Genomic DNA, 18,941 nt, shown 5'->3' with positions numbered 1-18,941 from the left:
TAGACCGATTCTACAACTTATGATGCTTCTGATTAAGCCATAGGACCGAAGTTTGATGCTTGAATTGTACCTTACTTTTGCTAAAGAACTCGTTGCATACTTGATCATTTTTCTCCTTCATTTAGACCAAAAAACTCGACCCTTTTCTCTCAATATTTTTATGGATTTTTTTTACTTAGTGGGGAATGAAATGGTAAGGTAGTTTCTGGATAAAAAAATCTGTTGTCGCAAAATCACACGTTTTATCCTTGTCCCACCAATGAAACGATGACACATCATATCTTATATATTTTAAATTTATTTCTTAAAAGTTCACATTCTCTATCTACTGATGTGTACTCATGCGATTGGTAAACGAGAATATAACATGAGAATTTGGGACAAGTGATTTTTATCTGTAGTTTCCACCATCTTAATCATAAAAACGTATACATTGCTCAGTTGCCAACTATTGTCCATCACCCTCAAAGTCGTAATAATTCCCCTGGCCCACAAGTTAAAACAATTTCCAATTAGGTTCAACCATTGACGTTACTTCTTGCCCCAAAACTTGGGGCGTTCCAAAATCAAAGAAAATACAATAGCAAACAATATATCGATATCAAAATTACAGAAGTTGATTAATTTGATAGTTATTACACATTATAAATAACCAAAAGACACATTTACTCTTAATAATAAAGCGATAAATTTTCTATATCTTACAATCAGATATAAAATAAGAGAAATTTCAAAATCTCCTCTAAGGGGGCAAACATTGAGCTTAAATGTATGGTCAGAAACACACGTAGAGGAAAAACAAGTCATAAGCGGAAAGGATCACTTGCGGAGAATAAAGTTACCAGCATTACTTGTTACAGTTGTCAAACTCGAGGGTCGATATTCATGAACCCTTTTAATAGTGATGGTCGTTCAACTGAGATGAAAATACAAGTGGCTATTAGAAGCCATGAGGAGACCACAGATAAACTTCATTGTCGAAAAACTGACAAGATTTAATATTTTTAGAAGAATAATATAAAGCAAACTAAAAAAATCTTGAATAAAATTGAAGATTAGACTCCAAGTTGAATAAATAAATGAATGGCCTTCGCCGTGTAACTCAATTGATAAAAGGGTAGGATCATTTTGCCCGAATACAAGACAGTTCTCAGGTTCAATCTCGCCCCCTCCTACAGTCTTAGACCCTGAGTGAGTCAAATAACGCCCCTTACATCTGTATCTTTGAAGACAAGTTTTATTTAGGGGGTGTTTGGGATTGTTTACTTGAAACAATTTATGTTTTTCTATAAAAACATTTATCAACTTATTATAAGTCAGAAGACTTTAACTTCTTCAAAAACTTCTTATTACCGGTTAGCATCGATATAAGTTGTTTATCCAAACACTAAAAAATGTTTATTACCAGTGTTACGCCGAAACAAATAAATAAGTTGTTTGATGAACTTTTGTCCGAATAAAGAACTAAATGATTTAAATTAATTGAGTTGATATGGTAAGATTAAAACGACCAAGTCTTTCTTTTTAAGGGAAAGTAGCTTTCATTGATTAATTCGTACTTCAAGGACTCTAAAAGGTCAGCTCTTACAGCCATACCATTTGCCACGTGTCACCAACCCACAACACCCATTCGGCCGCCATTGTTCACCACCTCCATTCACACTGTCCAACTCCACAAACCCACCACCATGACCAACCAACGAAGCTTTCCACCAACTCAATCTCGATAAATCATTTTTCATAACCCCAAAAAGAGTTTCATGTGAACAATTTTACGAAACCCCCAATTTTCCCTTCTCTGGATTCATCGTTTTTCTCCTAAATTCATCGAATACTTTGAAACCCTAGAAGCTGAAGTAGACGGATAAAATGTCAATTTACAAGACGAATTTCTTTGATCCTCAATCGGCGGCGGAGAAGGCGGTCTCTGTGATCGGGTATGGTTATGATCTCACTTGCGATATCCGGTTAACCGGTTGTAAACCGGGTCCATCCGGGTCAACCCTGATCGAACTCGATGAAACCCTAACTAAGGATCTGGTGGTTCCCGGCGGCGTCGTTGTTCCCAATGTTCCTTCGTCGATTAAGTGCGATAAAGGCGAACGAACCAGGTTTCATTCAGATGTTCTTTCGTTTAATCAGGTAAGCCCACTTTTAACTTCAAATTCAGACCTAATTTCTCCCTTTGACTTTTGAATTCAGACCTAGCAAGTTTTGAATCAGAAATTGGTAATGATATTGTTTAAGGGGTTGTTTGGGATTGCTTATTTCAAACAACCTATACTTTTCAAGCACCTGTAACTTGTTATAAGTCAGAATGGTTTAACTTCTTCAAAAACTTCTTATTACCGGTTTGGCATCGATGTAAGTTGTTTATATGAACACTCAAAAGTGATTGTTACCGATGTCACACCGGAATAAGTCAATAAATTGTTTTTTAAGCAATCCCAAACACCCCCTTAAGAGTCCCCATTTTTGTGAGTAATTTGATTGGTAACCGTAAAAAAATGAAAATATACATATGCACACAAGTAATATATATAAGCAACTTGTTGTACAAAAACCCCATTCAGTTACTAGGATGTTCCTCAGTTTTTCATTTTTTTCGGGTTTTCCCCTTTAACTTCCCTCTTTCACTCTATATACTGTAGAATCTGGGGGCAATTTGTAGTCGTCTAGCTCTCTTTTGACACATCCATGCCCCCTCTATTGAAGGGGGCATGTTTGAGTCTCACATCTGCCAAACTTAGGCCGTATATGTTGGGACCTATCTTGTTTGGAGTGGTACTGCATATTCTGACATGATATTAGAGTGGGTCTATCACTTTAGATACTCCACAATCTAGGGGCAATATGTACTGGTCTAGCCCCCTCTATTGAAGGGGGCATGTTAGAGTGTCCCATCAGACAAATTTGAACCATTTCCGCTCAACATACGTTGGAATCTTTTTTAAAACGACTCTTTGGAAGAGTAATCTAATGAAAGAGTTTTATATACTCTCACAAATATCATGATATATGTATATGAATTATATAAACTTAAAAAAAGCATGTGGATGTTAATGAACATATACCATTAGTAGAATCCTTGTTGGTTTTGAATTGATACATGATAGGTTTGACCTCAAAAGTCAATGCTAACCGGATACGGTGATAATTCTAATATATATTTATATGTATATGTGTGTGTGTATATCAGATGTCGGAGCAGTTTAATCAGGATTTATCTTTATCGGGAAAGATACCTTCTGGGCATTTCAATTCGATGTTTGGTTATAAAGGGTGTTGGCAAAAAGACGCGCCCACCACGAAGAATCTAGCTTTCGATGGTTGGTTTATTACATTGTACAACATCGAGTTAGCAAAAGCGCAAATCACGTTATCTAAGAAGGTGAAGCAAGAAGTGCCTTCTTCGTGGGACCCTACTGCACTTGCCGAGTATGACCTTTTTACTCATCTTATGAAACTTGATATCTGAATGTTCCCTAAGGAATTTGTTGTTAAATGGACGTGAAAATGCTCTTAAGTTCGTACGAGCATATTTTTTTTTATTAACCTGGATATCCAACCCGCTATGGGGGCCGACTAATCCCAGGGCGACCACCTGCTTTGCAGATAGCCCGGAGTCACCACATTTGAACCTTCGTGGCCACAAGGGGATTTTTATTCCTCCTTGGATTTGAACTTGGTACCTCCTGGTACTTTTGACCTTTGGAGCCAAGCTCAAACCAAATTTGTCAAGCGATATGACTATATGGCATAGGCGTTCTTAAATTTGTCAGAAGGTCATGCATTTAAAACAAATTTGTCAGAAAGGGCAAATAACCTTGATGGGACATGGGGGGGTGAGATATATGCAGAACTGTCCTTTAGCATGAGAGTGGACAGGGCCGTTCTTTAGCATGTTAAATGTGTGATTTAGAACAGGTCCCCCAAAATTTTGGGGTCCAATTTTACATTGTTTAGGGTCTTTCATCAATGAACGTAAAACTATAGCCCGTGCCTCTCTAATTTCTTTTGGAAGACAAAAGTAATACGCCTCATTTCATCAATGAGAGTAGAGCGGCTATTTTCTTGAAAGGGGGACCATGTGACTGATATATTGGTTCATGTCTGGCTATATACCAATTGACCGATTTCCCTTCGCTATTTTGTATACACCTTGCTTCTAGACGGATTAATCTATATAAACAACTTTATCCATACAGAGCTTAATGGAAAAACAACCGAACAACCCCTTAGACATATTCAACTCTTTGTATAAAGAAGACAGGCCCTACAAATTATTTACGTCGACAAAGTCTTGGTGGTCCACATGCTATATATAGAAAGTCAAAACAAAACTGCGTAGTCAACATTTTTTGTACAAATAACCCAACATATTATTGTGCTGAAGAAGTCTTGGTGGTCCTGATCCTAGTATACGACTCCCTCCATCCCAAAATAAATGTCCACAATGAAAAAGGCATACGGTTTTAAAACAATGTACTTATTACACTTTTCATCTGGGCAAATGACAATTTTACCCTTAATAATAGAGGGAGCAATGAGTTTTCCATTTCATAATTAAGGGTAGAATTGGAAAGTAGACACTAGAAATGTGCACTTATTACACTTTTTATCTGGGCAAATGACAATTTTACCCTTAATAATTGAGGGAGCAATGAGTTTTCCATCTCATAATTAAGGGTAGAGTTGGAAAGTAGACACTAGAAATGTGTACTTATTACACTTTTTATCTGGGCAAATGACAATTTTACCCTTAAAATTGATTGCGTATGAGTTTTGCATCTCATGATTAAGGGTAGAATTGGGAAGTAGACACTTACTTTTTAAATTGGACAATTATTTTGGGACAAACTAAAATAGAAATATGGACACTTATTTTGAGATGGAGGGAATAATACTCTTACTTGATATGGTGACTTTGCTTGATCTTGTAAGAATCTTAAGCTAAGTAACCTCGTTTTCTCAGGTTTATCGATAAATATGGTACTCATATTGTCGTTGGGGTAAAGATGGGGGGTAAAGATGTAATTTACCTAAAGCAGCTACAAAGTTCAAATCTTGAGCCAGCGGAAGTGCAGAATTTGGTAAAGCAGCTAGCAGATGATGAATTGTCCGAAGATTTATCTGAAGCTTCTGTTTCGGGATCTGATAAACCGTTAAAGCAAAAGGTACGTTCATCAAACAACTGTTACCATATAGATATAGTTCGTATAATGCATATTCTTGATGAATATCATGCATATTCTTCCTGAATAAAACATGAATAGTTGGTTCTTGGGGTTCAAATTTTTCCGTTTCGTACCCATTTTGATCGCTTACTTGCTGATCTTGTAACATTCGATAACGTGTCTGTCAAGTTTATCGCCCACTTTGTCGTAACCATTTCTTAAACGAGTATTTATGTCATCAAATGCCACGGGCTGAGCAGGTTACGGGTCAAAATTGGTACAAAATAGAAAATCTTGAAACTTTGTTATGTAGATCGAGAAAAAAATATTTATTCGTTGCACTAAATAGGAACTAAACCAAAGATTGTTGCATTTTGATTCGTATTGCTTTATAAACATTACATTAGTTGTGTTCTTACTGCAATTGTGGTGTCATACAGGATGAACGAACCGTAGCTTGGGATCTCCCTCCGGTACTCGCGAATTCTCTACGACAATCCGTTGTTTCTCGCTCCAAGAAGGACGTAAGCTCTTAGTTTCCCGACCGCCTTTCTAACAACTTGTCCCAGATGGGTAGAAAATTAGATTTATGAGCTCGTTATAAGCTCAAAGCTATGGACAAACAATAACTTTCATCATGGTTTTGAGTTGATTTGGAGGTTATTGGCTCAGTCTGTTGCTTTCAAAGATGTGAGATCCCACATTCATTGGGAGGGGAACAGAGGTTGCCATATAGGGTACGTTTGGTACATTGGATGGGAGATAAAAAAATAGGGACATAACAGAACAGGGATAACAGGGGAATTCCACCGTTCCATGTTTGGTAGGTTTTTTATGTGGAACAGATAGGATAAAGTGGCACAAAGACCCCCATGGAATAGATTTATATTTTACCAATATAACCTTAAAATAAAATCTAATTATCTTCTAAGACATCAAATACTTCTATGTCTTTACATTTTATTCATTTTTTAAATTTTAATTATTGTATTTTATGCGCTTTAAACTTTCACTTTACTGTCCTTAAAATATTATTTTTTATGATTTCTATATTTTGGTTAATTTATTAAATATTAATAATAAAAAGTAATATAGAAAGTGTATAAAATAAAAATTGTAAACTACATAAACTTTCTATTCTGTCATATCCAGTTCTGTCTTACCAAATGCTGAACAGTTGTCGTGTCTTATCCTGGATACCAAATGGACCCATAAGGGACTGGAATACCTCCTCTATCCGACGCTTTTTAGAAACCGCGAGTCGAGGCATGGATAAAGCGGAGAATATCTGGTACGATTGGCCTGGAATGTTACATAACAGCTATTCGATTGTTTTCTTTCAGGATCTACTTAGCATTCATGTTCGTCGGGGAGGTATTGACAAAGGTCAAAGCCACAAACGTTGGCTTTCGACTGTATCACAATCGCCTAATGTCATCGCTATGTCGTTTGTTCCGATCGTTGCACTTCTAAGCGGTGTTCGTGGTAGTGGATTTCTGAGCCACGCGATCAATCTGTACCTTCGATGTGAGTTTGTTTCGTTTATTATATATGGGTGCACGGATGGAAGATTGATTTTCGAAAAAGTAGAGGGAATTTGTTGAAACGTGTTTTTTATGTTGTAATTTGCTTTCATCGTTCATAGACAAACCGCCGATTGAGGAACTTGATCAATTTCTGGAGTTCCAATTGCCACGGCAATGGGCGCCGGCATACAGTGATCTTGCGCTTGCTCCTCGACGCAAAAGAAACCCGACCCCATCGCTTCAGTTCACTTTCTTGGGTCCTCGGCTCTATGTCAATACCACCAAGGTAAAATCTCGACATTTTTTTTTGAATTAAGGGTGCGTTTGGTACACAGGACAAAAGATGAATTCCACGTTTAGCAGGACTTTTATGTGATGGAACAAGGTGGAATAGACTTATATTTTACCAATATAACCTCAAAATAAAATTTGATTCTCTTCTAAAACATCAAATACGTCTCCCTGTTCGTTCTTGAAATTTTATTTATATTATTTTATTTTCTTTAAACTTTCATGTTACTCATCTCAAAATATTATTTTTATATGCTTTCTATATTTTGGTTAATTTATGTAATTTATTAAATATTAATATTAATATTAATATTAATATAGAAAAGATATAAAATAAACATTGGAAACTACATAATTTTTTCATTTTGGTGTCACTTTTAATCGTCTTTATAATGATATATTAAATATTTATCTTATTATAATTAATAAATTACATAAATTAATCAAAATCATAAACAACTCATTAGGGATAAATTGGTTATTTTATCTGTTATGTTTTGTCCAGTTTTGCCTTACTAAACGTTGAACAACATGTCCTGTTCTGTGCTAACATGTCTGAATATCAAACGCACCCTTAGCTTACATTCTACCTCCAGATACCGACTCTGTGTGGAATATATTGGGTTCGTTTGGCTATCGAAAAAATTGATGGTTGTGTGTTTACAGGTTGATTCCGAGAATCGGCCGGTCACTGGCGTACGCTTGTACTTAGAAGGACGGAAGAGCGACCGGCTAGCCATCCATCTACAACACCTCTCTTCGGTTCCAAAGATGCTCGAACTCTCCGACGACATCACCTACAAACCTAATTACGAGCCAATCGAAAAAGGGTATGTCGAGCCTGTCAAATGGAACATATTCTCGCACGTGTGCACTGTCCCGGTCGAGCACACCGAGACCCACATCGACGACTCGGCTTCCATCGTCACCAAAGCATGGTTCGAAGTCAAAGGCGTCGGTATGAAAAAGGTCCTCTTCCTCCAACTAGGATACTCAACGGTCGGATCGGCAAAGATCCGACGGTCCGAATGGGACGGACCCTCCATGCATTCTCGGAAATCGGGACTCATGTCGACGTTGATGAGCACACCGTTCAGCATGGGACTTGCTACACCGGAACAGAAGCCGGTGAAGGTGGATTTGAACTCCGCCATCTATCCGGATGGGCCGCCATCGAGACCGCCAAAGATGTCGAGTTTCGTGGACACGAAGGAGATGGTGCGGGGCCCGGAAGATCCTCCGGGATATTGGGTGGTGACCGGAGCAAAGCTGTGTGTGGAGGGAGGTAGAATTAGGGTGAAAGTGAAGTATTCATTGTTGACGATACTGTTAGAAGACTCCATTTTGATGTGAAGAAATTTACAGCAGTTTTAAGGATTGCTGTGATTTTTTGTACATGATGCATTGCTAATTGTACATTTTTTTTAATTGCTGATTAGAGCATTTAAAACAATTTTTCATATTTTTTTTAGATAATTAAAAAAATTATATTCTCCAATATTCTTTATTTTGAAGATTTAATATTTATTATATTATTAAAAATATTTAATAATATAAAGAGTTATTTGTCTGCCTCTTGATTGAACTTTTAAATCGTTAGAAGGTGAATCTTGTTTGTCAAAAAAAACTTAAGGGTCGTTTACCGAACACTTATCCAGTAAGTGCTTACCGGTAAAATTTAACACTATTAATTACTTACCGGGTAAGATTTTAGTCCATCAAAACGACATTGTATGCAACAATTCACCCGGTAAGTGCTTACCGTGATAAAAGTCGTCGTCTTCACTTACCGGGTAAGACTCATGGTCTTTGCTTCGCTCTTACTGGGTAAGATTCTTAAGGGGCCGTTTACCTAAACACTTACCCGGTAAGCATTTACCGGTAAAATACAACACTATCGTTTACTTATCGGATAAGATTTTATTCACTAAAACGCATCGTATGCAACAATTTATCCCGGTAAGCGCTAACCATGGTAAGAGTCCTCGTCCTCACCAGATAAAACTCTCAATTCTTGCATTCACTCTTACCGGGTAAGATTTTTAGTAATTGCCATATTCATCTGGTAAAGTAAAGCAACTTGGTAAGCGCTTACCCGGGTAAGTGTTTGGTAAACGACACCTTAGTCATTATCATATTCATCCAGTGAAGTAATGTGAGTTGGTAAGTGCTTACCCGAGTAAGTGTTTGGTTACAGAAGAAATTGATAAACATGAGACGGCTCGGAAGGAGTTCGATATTGTTTTTTGATATTGATAAACATGAGACGGCTTATGTAGTTATATCCATGATCAGTTATTCATGGATTACATAAATTACGATAATGATCCCATGTATATTGCTGAGGGACAAGAAGAAATTGCAGGAGGTGATGAAGATGGCATGGCTAATTTACGTGATCTAGAACTTAAACAAGTAATGTTATGCTTGTTTGGATTAATATGAAATGTTGTTTTGAACGAGTAATATTAAGTATGTAGTTATATTTGCAAATTTTTATTCAAATATTTACCAAACAACTATATTTCATTAAGAACTACACCATACGGAGGGTTAAAAATAATAATTTGTTGTCATTCAGACTGTCTATTCTATACAGTTACCAAACGAACATATTTCATTCTACACTAAGCATTCTGACCACTTAACCATTCTACATCAAATTATTCAGCAACTGCCAAACAAATTAAAACAACAAAAATGTCTTAAAATGACAAAGTAACATGAAATTTCAAGATCCCAGCATATTAACTAGAGATGGATCTGGAAGGAAAGATGTATACAGACCTGACCTCTATCCCAATAAAGTTAAGTAAGTTCACCAATAATCGCCACAAGAACAAGATCCGTTTTTGAAATGATGAAACCGGTTAATGTCTCTAACGACAATCTCTCTCGCGACAACTTTACACACGTATTTGAAAAACGTGTGGCAATCTACGCAAACGCGAAGGTTCTTTTTCACCCGAATCGGAGCTCTCGAAGGAGTCGCTATAACCCCGAAAGCGACCGCAAGTTTCTCGCTGTGGTACGACAAAAGAACCTCCTTTTCGCTTCTTTTCACATTGTGAAGATCAATCTCCAAAACAGGAACATACCCTTCTTTACCAACTAAATCCATCAATTCATCAAGTTTTTCATAGATTTCTTTGGTCATAAAATGGCTTCTATCTCCTACTATAAATGTGTGAACTTTATCTTTAACTTCAACCCAACTCATCCCAGGTTCTTTCTTGACCTTACTATCTTTCATCGATCTCCGAATTTCCGCAACGTTATCCCATAAACCGGCGGATGCGTATATATTCGCAAGAAGAACGTGGGTTCCCGACTTCTCGGGTTCAATAAGCATCAGCTTCTCGGCAGCTCGTTGACCAAGGTCGACACTTTTATGAGTTTTCGCAGCACCAAGAACCGCCCCCCAAATGGCGGCATTAGCTTCAAATGGCATATTGTTTACAAGATCCATCGCGTCGTCTAGCTTTCCAGCACGGCCAAGAATGTCGATCATGCAAGCGTAATGTTCCTGCGTTGGTTTAATTCCGAAGACGTCCTCCATTGAGTCGAAGAATCTTTTAGCTTGAGTTACTAGTCCGGCATGGTTACATGCACATAGGACGCTTACTAGAGTGACGTTGTTAGGGGCAATACCGTCTTTTAGCATCTTGTCGAATAAAGAAAGGGCCTTTTCGCCGTGCCCGTGTTGTGCAAGTCCTCCAATCATTGCTGAAAACGACACTATACCCTTTTCGGGAACCTCAGAGAACGCACGGCTTGCATCGTCTATACTTCCACATCTAGCATACATGTTGACGAGAGAATTGGCAGTAAAAACGTCGGATAAAAGACCGAATTTCAGGGTATGAACATGGATTTGCTTACCTTGTTCATAAGCAGAAAGACTAGCCGAAGCATTTAGAAGAGAACTACAAATGAACGGATCCGGCTTAAGCTCCAAATCCTGCATCTTTAAGTATATCTTCATAGCTTCCTCACCTTGTCCCGATTGAACATAAGCCGATATCAAAGATGTAAAAGTTGCCAAATCCCCAATAGGCGAATCATCAAAAACCATCGTCGCCTTTTCCAAATGACCACATTTTGCGTAAGAATCAATGAGGCTGTTTACGACAAAAGGATCAGATTGGAATCCGGTTTTTAAAGAAAGCCCATGAACTTGTTCACTAACGTTAACATCTTGCAAACCCGCTGCAGAATTGAGGATTGCAAGCAAAGTGGTCTCGTTAAATCCTATTCCTTCCCTATGTTTCTCCGCAAAAATGGATAGAGCTTTAAGGTCGTTTCCGTTTTGCGAGTGTCCACATAACAGAGCATTTAGTGCAATCAACTGTTTTTCTGGCATCATATCGTATACCCGTGTAGCATCATCCATTTCACCACATTTAGAATATATATCTATTAGCCCACAACACAAAAATGGATCCAATTCTATGTCTGATTTTATCAAAATGGAGTGAAACTGTTGGCCTAAATCTTGTAAACCTAATCCAGAGCAAGCTTTAAGAACACTAGAAAAAGTAAACATATTTGGTGTTATTCCTGACCTTCTCATCTTCAGCAATAACTCCAGAGCCATATTGTTGAATTCATGAAGCACGCAGCCAGCAATAACCGCATTCCAAGAAACAATATCGGGATTAGGAATGTGCTCAAAGACTTGTTTACAATCTTCGAAATCTCCAACTTTTGAGTACATATCAACAAGTGCATTACACGAAAAAGGATCAGAACTGAACCCGTGTTTCATCAAATAACCATGAATTTTCTTCCCTTGGTTTACATCATGTAAACCTGTGCATGCATTGATTATGGTCGATAAACTAAACTCATCTGGCCTTATTCCGCTACTAACCATATCTTGAAATAAATATATCGCTTCTTTAAAGAAATCACCCTGTGTGTAACAAGAAAACAATGCATTCCAAGAAACTATGTTCCGATCCGGTATCTGATCAAAAAGCCTCCTTGAATCCAAAAACTCACCGCATTTTGCATACACAACAACCAACGTGTTTGCAACAAAAACATCGGACTCGAAACCAGTCACCACCACAATTCCATGTATCTGCTTCCCTCCAACGATATCCTTCTTAATCGAGCACGCCTTGAGCACGCTAGGGAACGTAAACTCATTACACCTAATACCCAATGAATGCATCTCCGAAAAAGCCAAAATGGCTTCTTCACCAAGACCATTCTGGGCATACCCAGATATCAAAGAAGACCAAGCAACCAAATCTGGTTCAGGACTTTCATCGAGCAACCTGCGTGCACAACCAAAAAGCCGACACTTTGAGTACAAATTGATCAAATGATTCCTATGTTTCGAATCATTCGCTAACCCGATTTTGATCAGATGGGTATGAATCTGTAGCCCTGGACTGAGAGACTTCGATTGGCAGCATTGTGATAAGAGTTTTGAGTAGGAAATTGAGCTGGGTGTCCATTCAGCATCGTGGGTTATTCTTAAAGTAGTCGTACTTTGCGTATTTTCGGTGATTACGGCGAGAGCATGGATGCATTTAACGAAAATGATCGATTTGCAGAGTTCAAATTGTGGTTGAAGAGGATTGTGGAGGGAAAAGAATCGCCGGAGATACATGGGTCGGATCCATATAGTTAACGGGTCAAAACTCACGGGCGTTATATCCAACGTGAACACATAAGGTTTTCATTTATACACTTTAACCCCTTTAACTTTAAATTTGACTCGAATCAGTCCCTTTAGTTATCAACAGATTTAGTAAAATTGAGAAAATAAGAATTCTTAGCAATTTTTTGCTCCAATAGATCATCCAAAACAGGGAGTGAAATTCTTTAAATTTGGAGAACTCTCAAAAATGATTTTAGTGACAAATAAATATTTTTAATAAATACATAAATTATTTTAATAATATAATGAACGTAATCTCCAAAATGAAGAATATGTTGGAGTTGAATGCAATTCTTTTTGGAGATTTTGAATTTTGATTCTCTATTTTGAAAATGAAATTAAAGAATCTGCTAGATATGCTCTTATATTTATACTGGTACAGTATAAGAATGGATTTTATAGTTCCGTAACATCAAATATATCTTAAAATTAAAATTGAAATAGGTATTTTATGGGGAACAAAAAATAATCAAAACACGGGTTTTTTTCTTAGGATCTGTGGTGTAAAATCTATTTTGAAGTTGAAAGAGATAAACAGAATATGTCCCGAAAATATCTATATATGCTTAGAATCGTTGATCTTGTATACTTGAAAAATCTTGAGGTAACTGGATTCGTCCTAGTAAGTTATCTGATATGTGCCAATGTAGTCAGAGACAACTGGTTAAGAATTAACATAGTTAGGAGTTGACGCTTACCATTTCGTACTAATATTGCATCAGTTTAGAAGAATATACTTGTGGTGATCATCAAAATGACTTCCTTTTGATGGTTGAAGCCACTCAAGAACGACATCTATTCTTGTCCCTGAAAACTAGCTCAAACGCTCCATGTGATGCAGAAGTCGATAAAAGTAATTTTGAAGGAATGCATTTATTCCAAAGCAAAATAATGAACAAGTGTTATTGGGTAGGGGTGTCAATTCTGTACCATGACAAACCAACCAATTCTTATACCAACTGTACAAATTTAATATGGTACCAGTTGAGTCGGTACCAACCCAATTGGTTGGTAGTACCATACCAACTATCTAAACTTGGTTGATACATGGTATTAGAAGTCGTTCGCCACTTAACACCGTACCGACTTATTTTTGTAATAATTAAAATCTAGTATAATACAACATATTTTGATATTAAATTTAAAATGTTATTGTTTTCAGTTCTGCTAAATTATGATACAGATAGATAGATAGATAGATAGAACTGAAATGAATTCATTCACCCAATCCTAACAACCTTCATAAGTCATGACACATCCACACATCCATGGTCCGTTGTCGCTTCTCAATGACCGTTTGTAATACATTGTTAATAAATTGTTGTATCATATGAAAATTATTTAAATGTTTGTATATGTAATGATAAGTGGTACAACACATATCAGCAAGTTACTTGGATTTTGGAGATTTGATGGTTTTAGTGCATCTAAATCTAGTTGGTAAATATGTTAATATTAACTAGAAGGGTATTCGTGCAATACAGTGAGAGACATCTTGATTTTAATATTTTATTTTATTATTTATCTCAGTCGATGTTATAGTATCGTCATATATAATTTTGAAATAAACGATGATGTTTTTATTTTTGAATAAAATATAAATTTGAAGATGTCATAAAAATTTGATAAAAATATATCGATATTAGTATCAAATTAACTATTTAAAATTCCTATTTTTTGTGTAATTTTTTTAATTCAGTTTTTTTATTATAATTTTAATTAGGTTCAATAATGAAATAATATATATTTGGTTTAATAATATAATTTTTTTATAAAGATAATAATCAATTATTTTGTTAGAATTCGATAATTATCCCAATTATATTTTAGATTTTTTATATTTTAAAATAAGATGTTTATTCTCTATTTGGTCATATTTATCCGCAATTAATTACACGAATTCAAACATGGAGCTTTAATAAGTTGTACTTATGTATAATTTACTTGTAATCTTGAATTTTAAGTAATATGCATCAATATACAGTACTTCATGCATAAAAAATGGTTTTTAAGAGTTTTTGTCAAATGCTTTATAATATAGTATAGATAAATTTATAACTTTAACTTTTAGTTGGTACAAAACCGTACCAACATGTACCAATCGAAAGAAGTTGGTTGATACATGATATAAGATTTTCTGTACCAATTATAATTATATCATTCTAAAATGTAGAAAATACTGCTTAATCATTGTCATCTTCATTAAAATTGGGTTTTTTTAGAACATGCATCAATAATACATTCCAAACCAAGCAAATTATTGTCTACAAATTATATAAAAATATTCACAATTCCGTTCCGTTGGAAATCGAATTCCAACCACCAACGACTCATCTCCGCATCTGTATGTTACCAAACACATCCCAAGAAACTGCAAAGATTGAAAAACAAAAAAAGTTATGAAGAAATATGAGATCTGATCTTCGACAAGTTCATTATAAACTTTCATATACACTTCTTAGGGGCCGTTTACCTAAACACTTACCTGGTAAGCGCTTATCGGTAAAATTTAACACTATCATTACTTATTGGGTACAATTTGAGTCCACCAAAACGACATTGTATGTAATAATTTACCCGGTAAGCGCCAACCATGGTAAGAGTCGTCGCCATCACTTATTGGGTAAGACTCTTGGTCCTTGTCTTCGCTCTTACCGGATAAGATTCTTGGTCCTTGTTATATTCATCCGATAAAATAATGTGACTTGGTAAGAGCTTACCCAGATAAGCATTTGGTAAACGGCTCCTTAATTACGATCTAATATGGTCAAAAACGTTGTAGTCACTGATTTCGAGAATTAGCCAAATAAGTATCAACAAATTGTAAGAAAACGTCATAAAGCATTCGTCAACACTGATTCAAAAATCAGAATCTACTAAGATTAGATCTTCATCAAGTTGATCTTATGACACTTCAATTTACTCAGTATTCTTAAATCGTTATGCAAATCTTATCTTCCCAAGGTTTGAATCCAGATGGCTACCAAAACCATTGTAGCTACAGAGATTCATCGACGATGACTCCAGACGATTTGTGGTCGTTAGATGGTGAATCGGTGCACGTAAGCTGACCAGGAAACCGAAAGGTAAAAAAGAGATTCGAACAAAAGAACATTTACCTGATCGTTCGAACGGAGATTTGATGAACGAAAGCATGGAACACAAAATTGGTTCCATGGAGTAACATGACGATTGCCGTGCACCCGACTGCCAAGAGTTCCACCATCGCCATCCCTTTCTTTGTTTCTATAAAAAGCAATCAAAGAGTTTTGGAACAATTATATATATAAAATAAAATAAAATAAAATAATTAAATTAAAAGGAGGTTTGGTGCAATTATATAACTTCCAACGTCTATATTCCTACGGAATATTTGGTGGTGAGGTGGGCCACCCCACCAATTTTATAAACAATTTCTTTAAATAAAAAACAGATTTAGGCGTTGTTTAGTTGGTTTTTATCTGGTTTTGTATGTACTGAAAGGGTACTCGCGTAACGCAGTGAGATATATTTTGATTTTAATATTTTATATTATTTTTTATTTCAATCGATGTTATAATATGATCTTATGTGATTTTGAAAAAAACCGATGATGTTTTTATTTTTGAATAAAATATAAATTTGAAGATATCACAAAAATTTGACAAAAATATATCGATATTAGTATTAAATTAACTATTTAAAATTTTCAATTTTTAAATAAACAAAAGCTCCATGTTTGAATTGAAGATGTATCGATATAGATGGGAAAATTGCACTAAAATGAAACCAACTTTCACTTGATTTTTATTTTGGGGAACCAACTTTCAAAATCATTATTTATGGGTCTTTATCAAACTTTTTGTTAATTTAAGGGTCTGGTAGACCTGTTGACCTGTTAATACTGATATCATCCAGATTTTTTTGTCAACTAAGATATTCCACGTCATATTAATTTTTATTTTAAAACTAATATTTCACGTTTTATTTAAAATTACAAAATAATTATAGAAAAATAACTACAATTCGTTTTTAAAAAAAAATTAATGCAATAAAATCTATTTTTCATTTCAAATCTCGTTTTTTTCTTCTTCTAAATTCAGATATCAAATTGAAGATTTTTTCAAAAAGAATCCAAATTATCACAATAAAAATTATTTTTTACTAATGCATTAAAAAAATCAATTTAATAGAAAAAAATTATTTGATGCAATAAAAAATAAATATTAAATATCACATCCAAGATTTTTATATCTAACCAATCCGTATCAATATAAAGTTTAAATCAAATTTGGCAAATCAAACCAAAAGTTTGATAGAGACCCTTAAATTACCTGTTACATGTTCAAAAGATCAATTAGACCCTTAAATAAACAAAAAGTTTGATAAAGACCCCTAAATGACGATTTTGAAAGTTGGTTTCCCAAAATAAGAATCAAGTGAAAGTTGGTTCCCCAAAATAAGAATCAGGTGAAAGTTGGTTCCATTTTGGTGCAATTTTTTCTTTTTTAATTCAAAGTGTTTTATTATAATTTTAATTTAGGTTCAATAATGAAGTAATTTATATTTGGTTTAATAATATAATTTTTTTATAAAAATAATAATTAATTATTTTGTTAAAACTCAATAATTATCCTAATTATATTTTAGATTTTTTAAATTTTAAAATGAAATGTTTATCCTCTATTTGATTATGTTTATCCGCAGTTAGTTACACGAATTCAAACATTGAGCTTTAATAAGTTGTATTTATGCATAATTACTTGTAATCTTGAATTTTAAGTAATATGCATCAATATACAGTACTTCATGCATAAAATTATTTTTAAGAGTTTTTGTCAAATACTTTATAATATAATGTCTATGTGGATTAAATTGTCTATATAGATTAGAAAATTTTTGCTTGACAAGTTTTTTCATAGATGAAAGTAGCATGTTTTTTAGTTATGAGGTGAATGCTTGAAAAAGATTTGGTTTTCTACATAAAAACCATTTTTTATATCATTAAACCCCTACTAAACAGTCATGTATAATTAACTGAACAAGTTGTAGGTCTTATTAAGTTTATCAAACAATTAATGGATAGAGATTTATGTTATATTAAAAACATTTTTTTTTATATTTTGATATATTTTATCAATTATTAAAATATTAATTGTGTTATGTCGATCGTTGTATAATTTGAATTAGAAGACATGAAAGAACACACTTCATGTTTGCCTTTGTGTCCCTGTTGGTTTCGTGGGGACCAGTGGTGTTGGTTTCGTGGGGACCAGAGTAGATGACATTATTTGACCTTCATAATGGAGACCATCATCATCCACCGTCTGTCATTAATTATCTTGTGGTCATGTCCTAATCGGACGGCCAACGGGTCTTGACAAAAATCATAGTGTTGATGTAGACTTGGGATCGTGTAAGATTAGTCTGTTTTTGTGAGACCCGTGAGACCACTATTTTACACTTGAAACTTCACAGTAAAACACAATGAAAGTAACTTTCACAATGTTTTTTGCTGTGAAGTTTTGAATTTTCTTTACTTTCACGGCTTCACCATATTTTGCTGTGAAATTTCAAGTGTAAAAATATGGTGTCACGAAAACAGACTGATTTTACATGAATCCAACCCATGTCGATGTATGTCATTAATAATTATTACATGTATGTTATGTTTATTAATACTAGAAGGGTACTCGAACAATGAGGTGAGATACATATTGATTTTAATATTTCATTTTACTCTTTATTTCAATCGATGTTATAATATGGTCTTATATGATTTTGAAAAAACGATGATGTTTTTATTTTTTAATAAAATATAAATTTGAAAATATTATAAAAAAATTAATAAAAATATATCGATATTAATATCAAATTAACTATTTAAAATTCATCATTTTTTGTGTAATTTTTTAATTCAATTTTNTTCGTTATTGTACCTAAATTAAATTATAATAAAAAATTGAATTAAAAAATTACACAAAAAAATGAGGAATTTCAAATAGTTAATTTGATATTAATATCGATATATTTTTGTCAAATTTTTATGATATTTTCAAACATATATTTTATTCAAAAATAAAAACATTATCGCTTTCTCAAAATCACATAAAACCATATTATAAAATCGACTGAGATAAAGAAGAAAATGAAATATTAAAATCATGATGTATCTCCCTGCATTGCGCGAGTACGCTTCTAGTACTATATTAACACACACACATACTTACTAAAAGTATACTAATGCAGTGAGATATATCTCGATTTCAGTATTTCATTTTTTAGTCTCTTTCG

The 18,941-nt window shown here is 34.5% G+C and overlaps 2 protein-coding genes and 1 long non-coding RNA gene across 3 annotated transcripts; 1 reads left to right on the top strand and 2 right to left on the bottom strand.

The window, feature by feature from the left end:
• Positions 1-1,655: 1,655 nt before the first annotated feature.
• Positions 1,656-8,444, top strand: LOC112526315 (MACPF domain-containing protein NSL1-like). Its single transcript, XM_025136573.1, has 7 exons — positions 1,656-2,142; positions 3,200-3,438; positions 4,976-5,177; positions 5,618-5,701; positions 6,521-6,704; positions 6,823-6,989; positions 7,661-8,444. Exons 1-7 carry the CDS (start codon positions 1,870-1,872, stop codon positions 8,345-8,347), a joined length of 1,836 nt encoding a protein of 611 aa, XP_024992341.1. The 5' UTR covers positions 1,656-1,869; the 3' UTR covers positions 8,348-8,444.
• A 1,134-nt stretch (positions 8,445-9,578) lies between these two features.
• Positions 9,579-12,617, bottom strand: LOC112526766 (pentatricopeptide repeat-containing protein At5g04780, mitochondrial-like). The gene has a single exon (XM_025137183.1). It carries the CDS (start codon positions 12,615-12,617, stop codon positions 9,813-9,815), a length of 2,805 nt encoding a protein of 934 aa, XP_024992951.1. The 3' UTR covers positions 9,579-9,812.
• A 2,228-nt stretch (positions 12,618-14,845) lies between these two features.
• LOC112526767 lies at positions 14,846-15,919 on the bottom strand. The gene is made up of 2 exons (XR_003070647.1): positions 15,788-15,919; positions 14,846-15,039 (listed from the first exon to the last, which is right to left on the bottom strand). It is a non-coding gene; the product is annotated as an uncharacterized LOC112526767 (long non-coding RNA).
• Between the last annotated feature and the right edge of the window lie 3,022 nt (positions 15,920-18,941).

The sequence above is a fragment of the Cynara cardunculus genome, assembly GCF_001531365.2.
Source record: "Cynara cardunculus var. scolymus isolate 2C chromosome LG 14, CcrdV1, whole genome shotgun sequence".
NCBI classification, from domain to species: domain Eukaryota; kingdom Viridiplantae; phylum Streptophyta; class Magnoliopsida; order Asterales; family Asteraceae; genus Cynara; species Cynara cardunculus.
The sequence above is the reverse complement of the archived record's forward strand: the minus strand, read 5'-3'. Positions and strand labels throughout refer to the sequence as shown.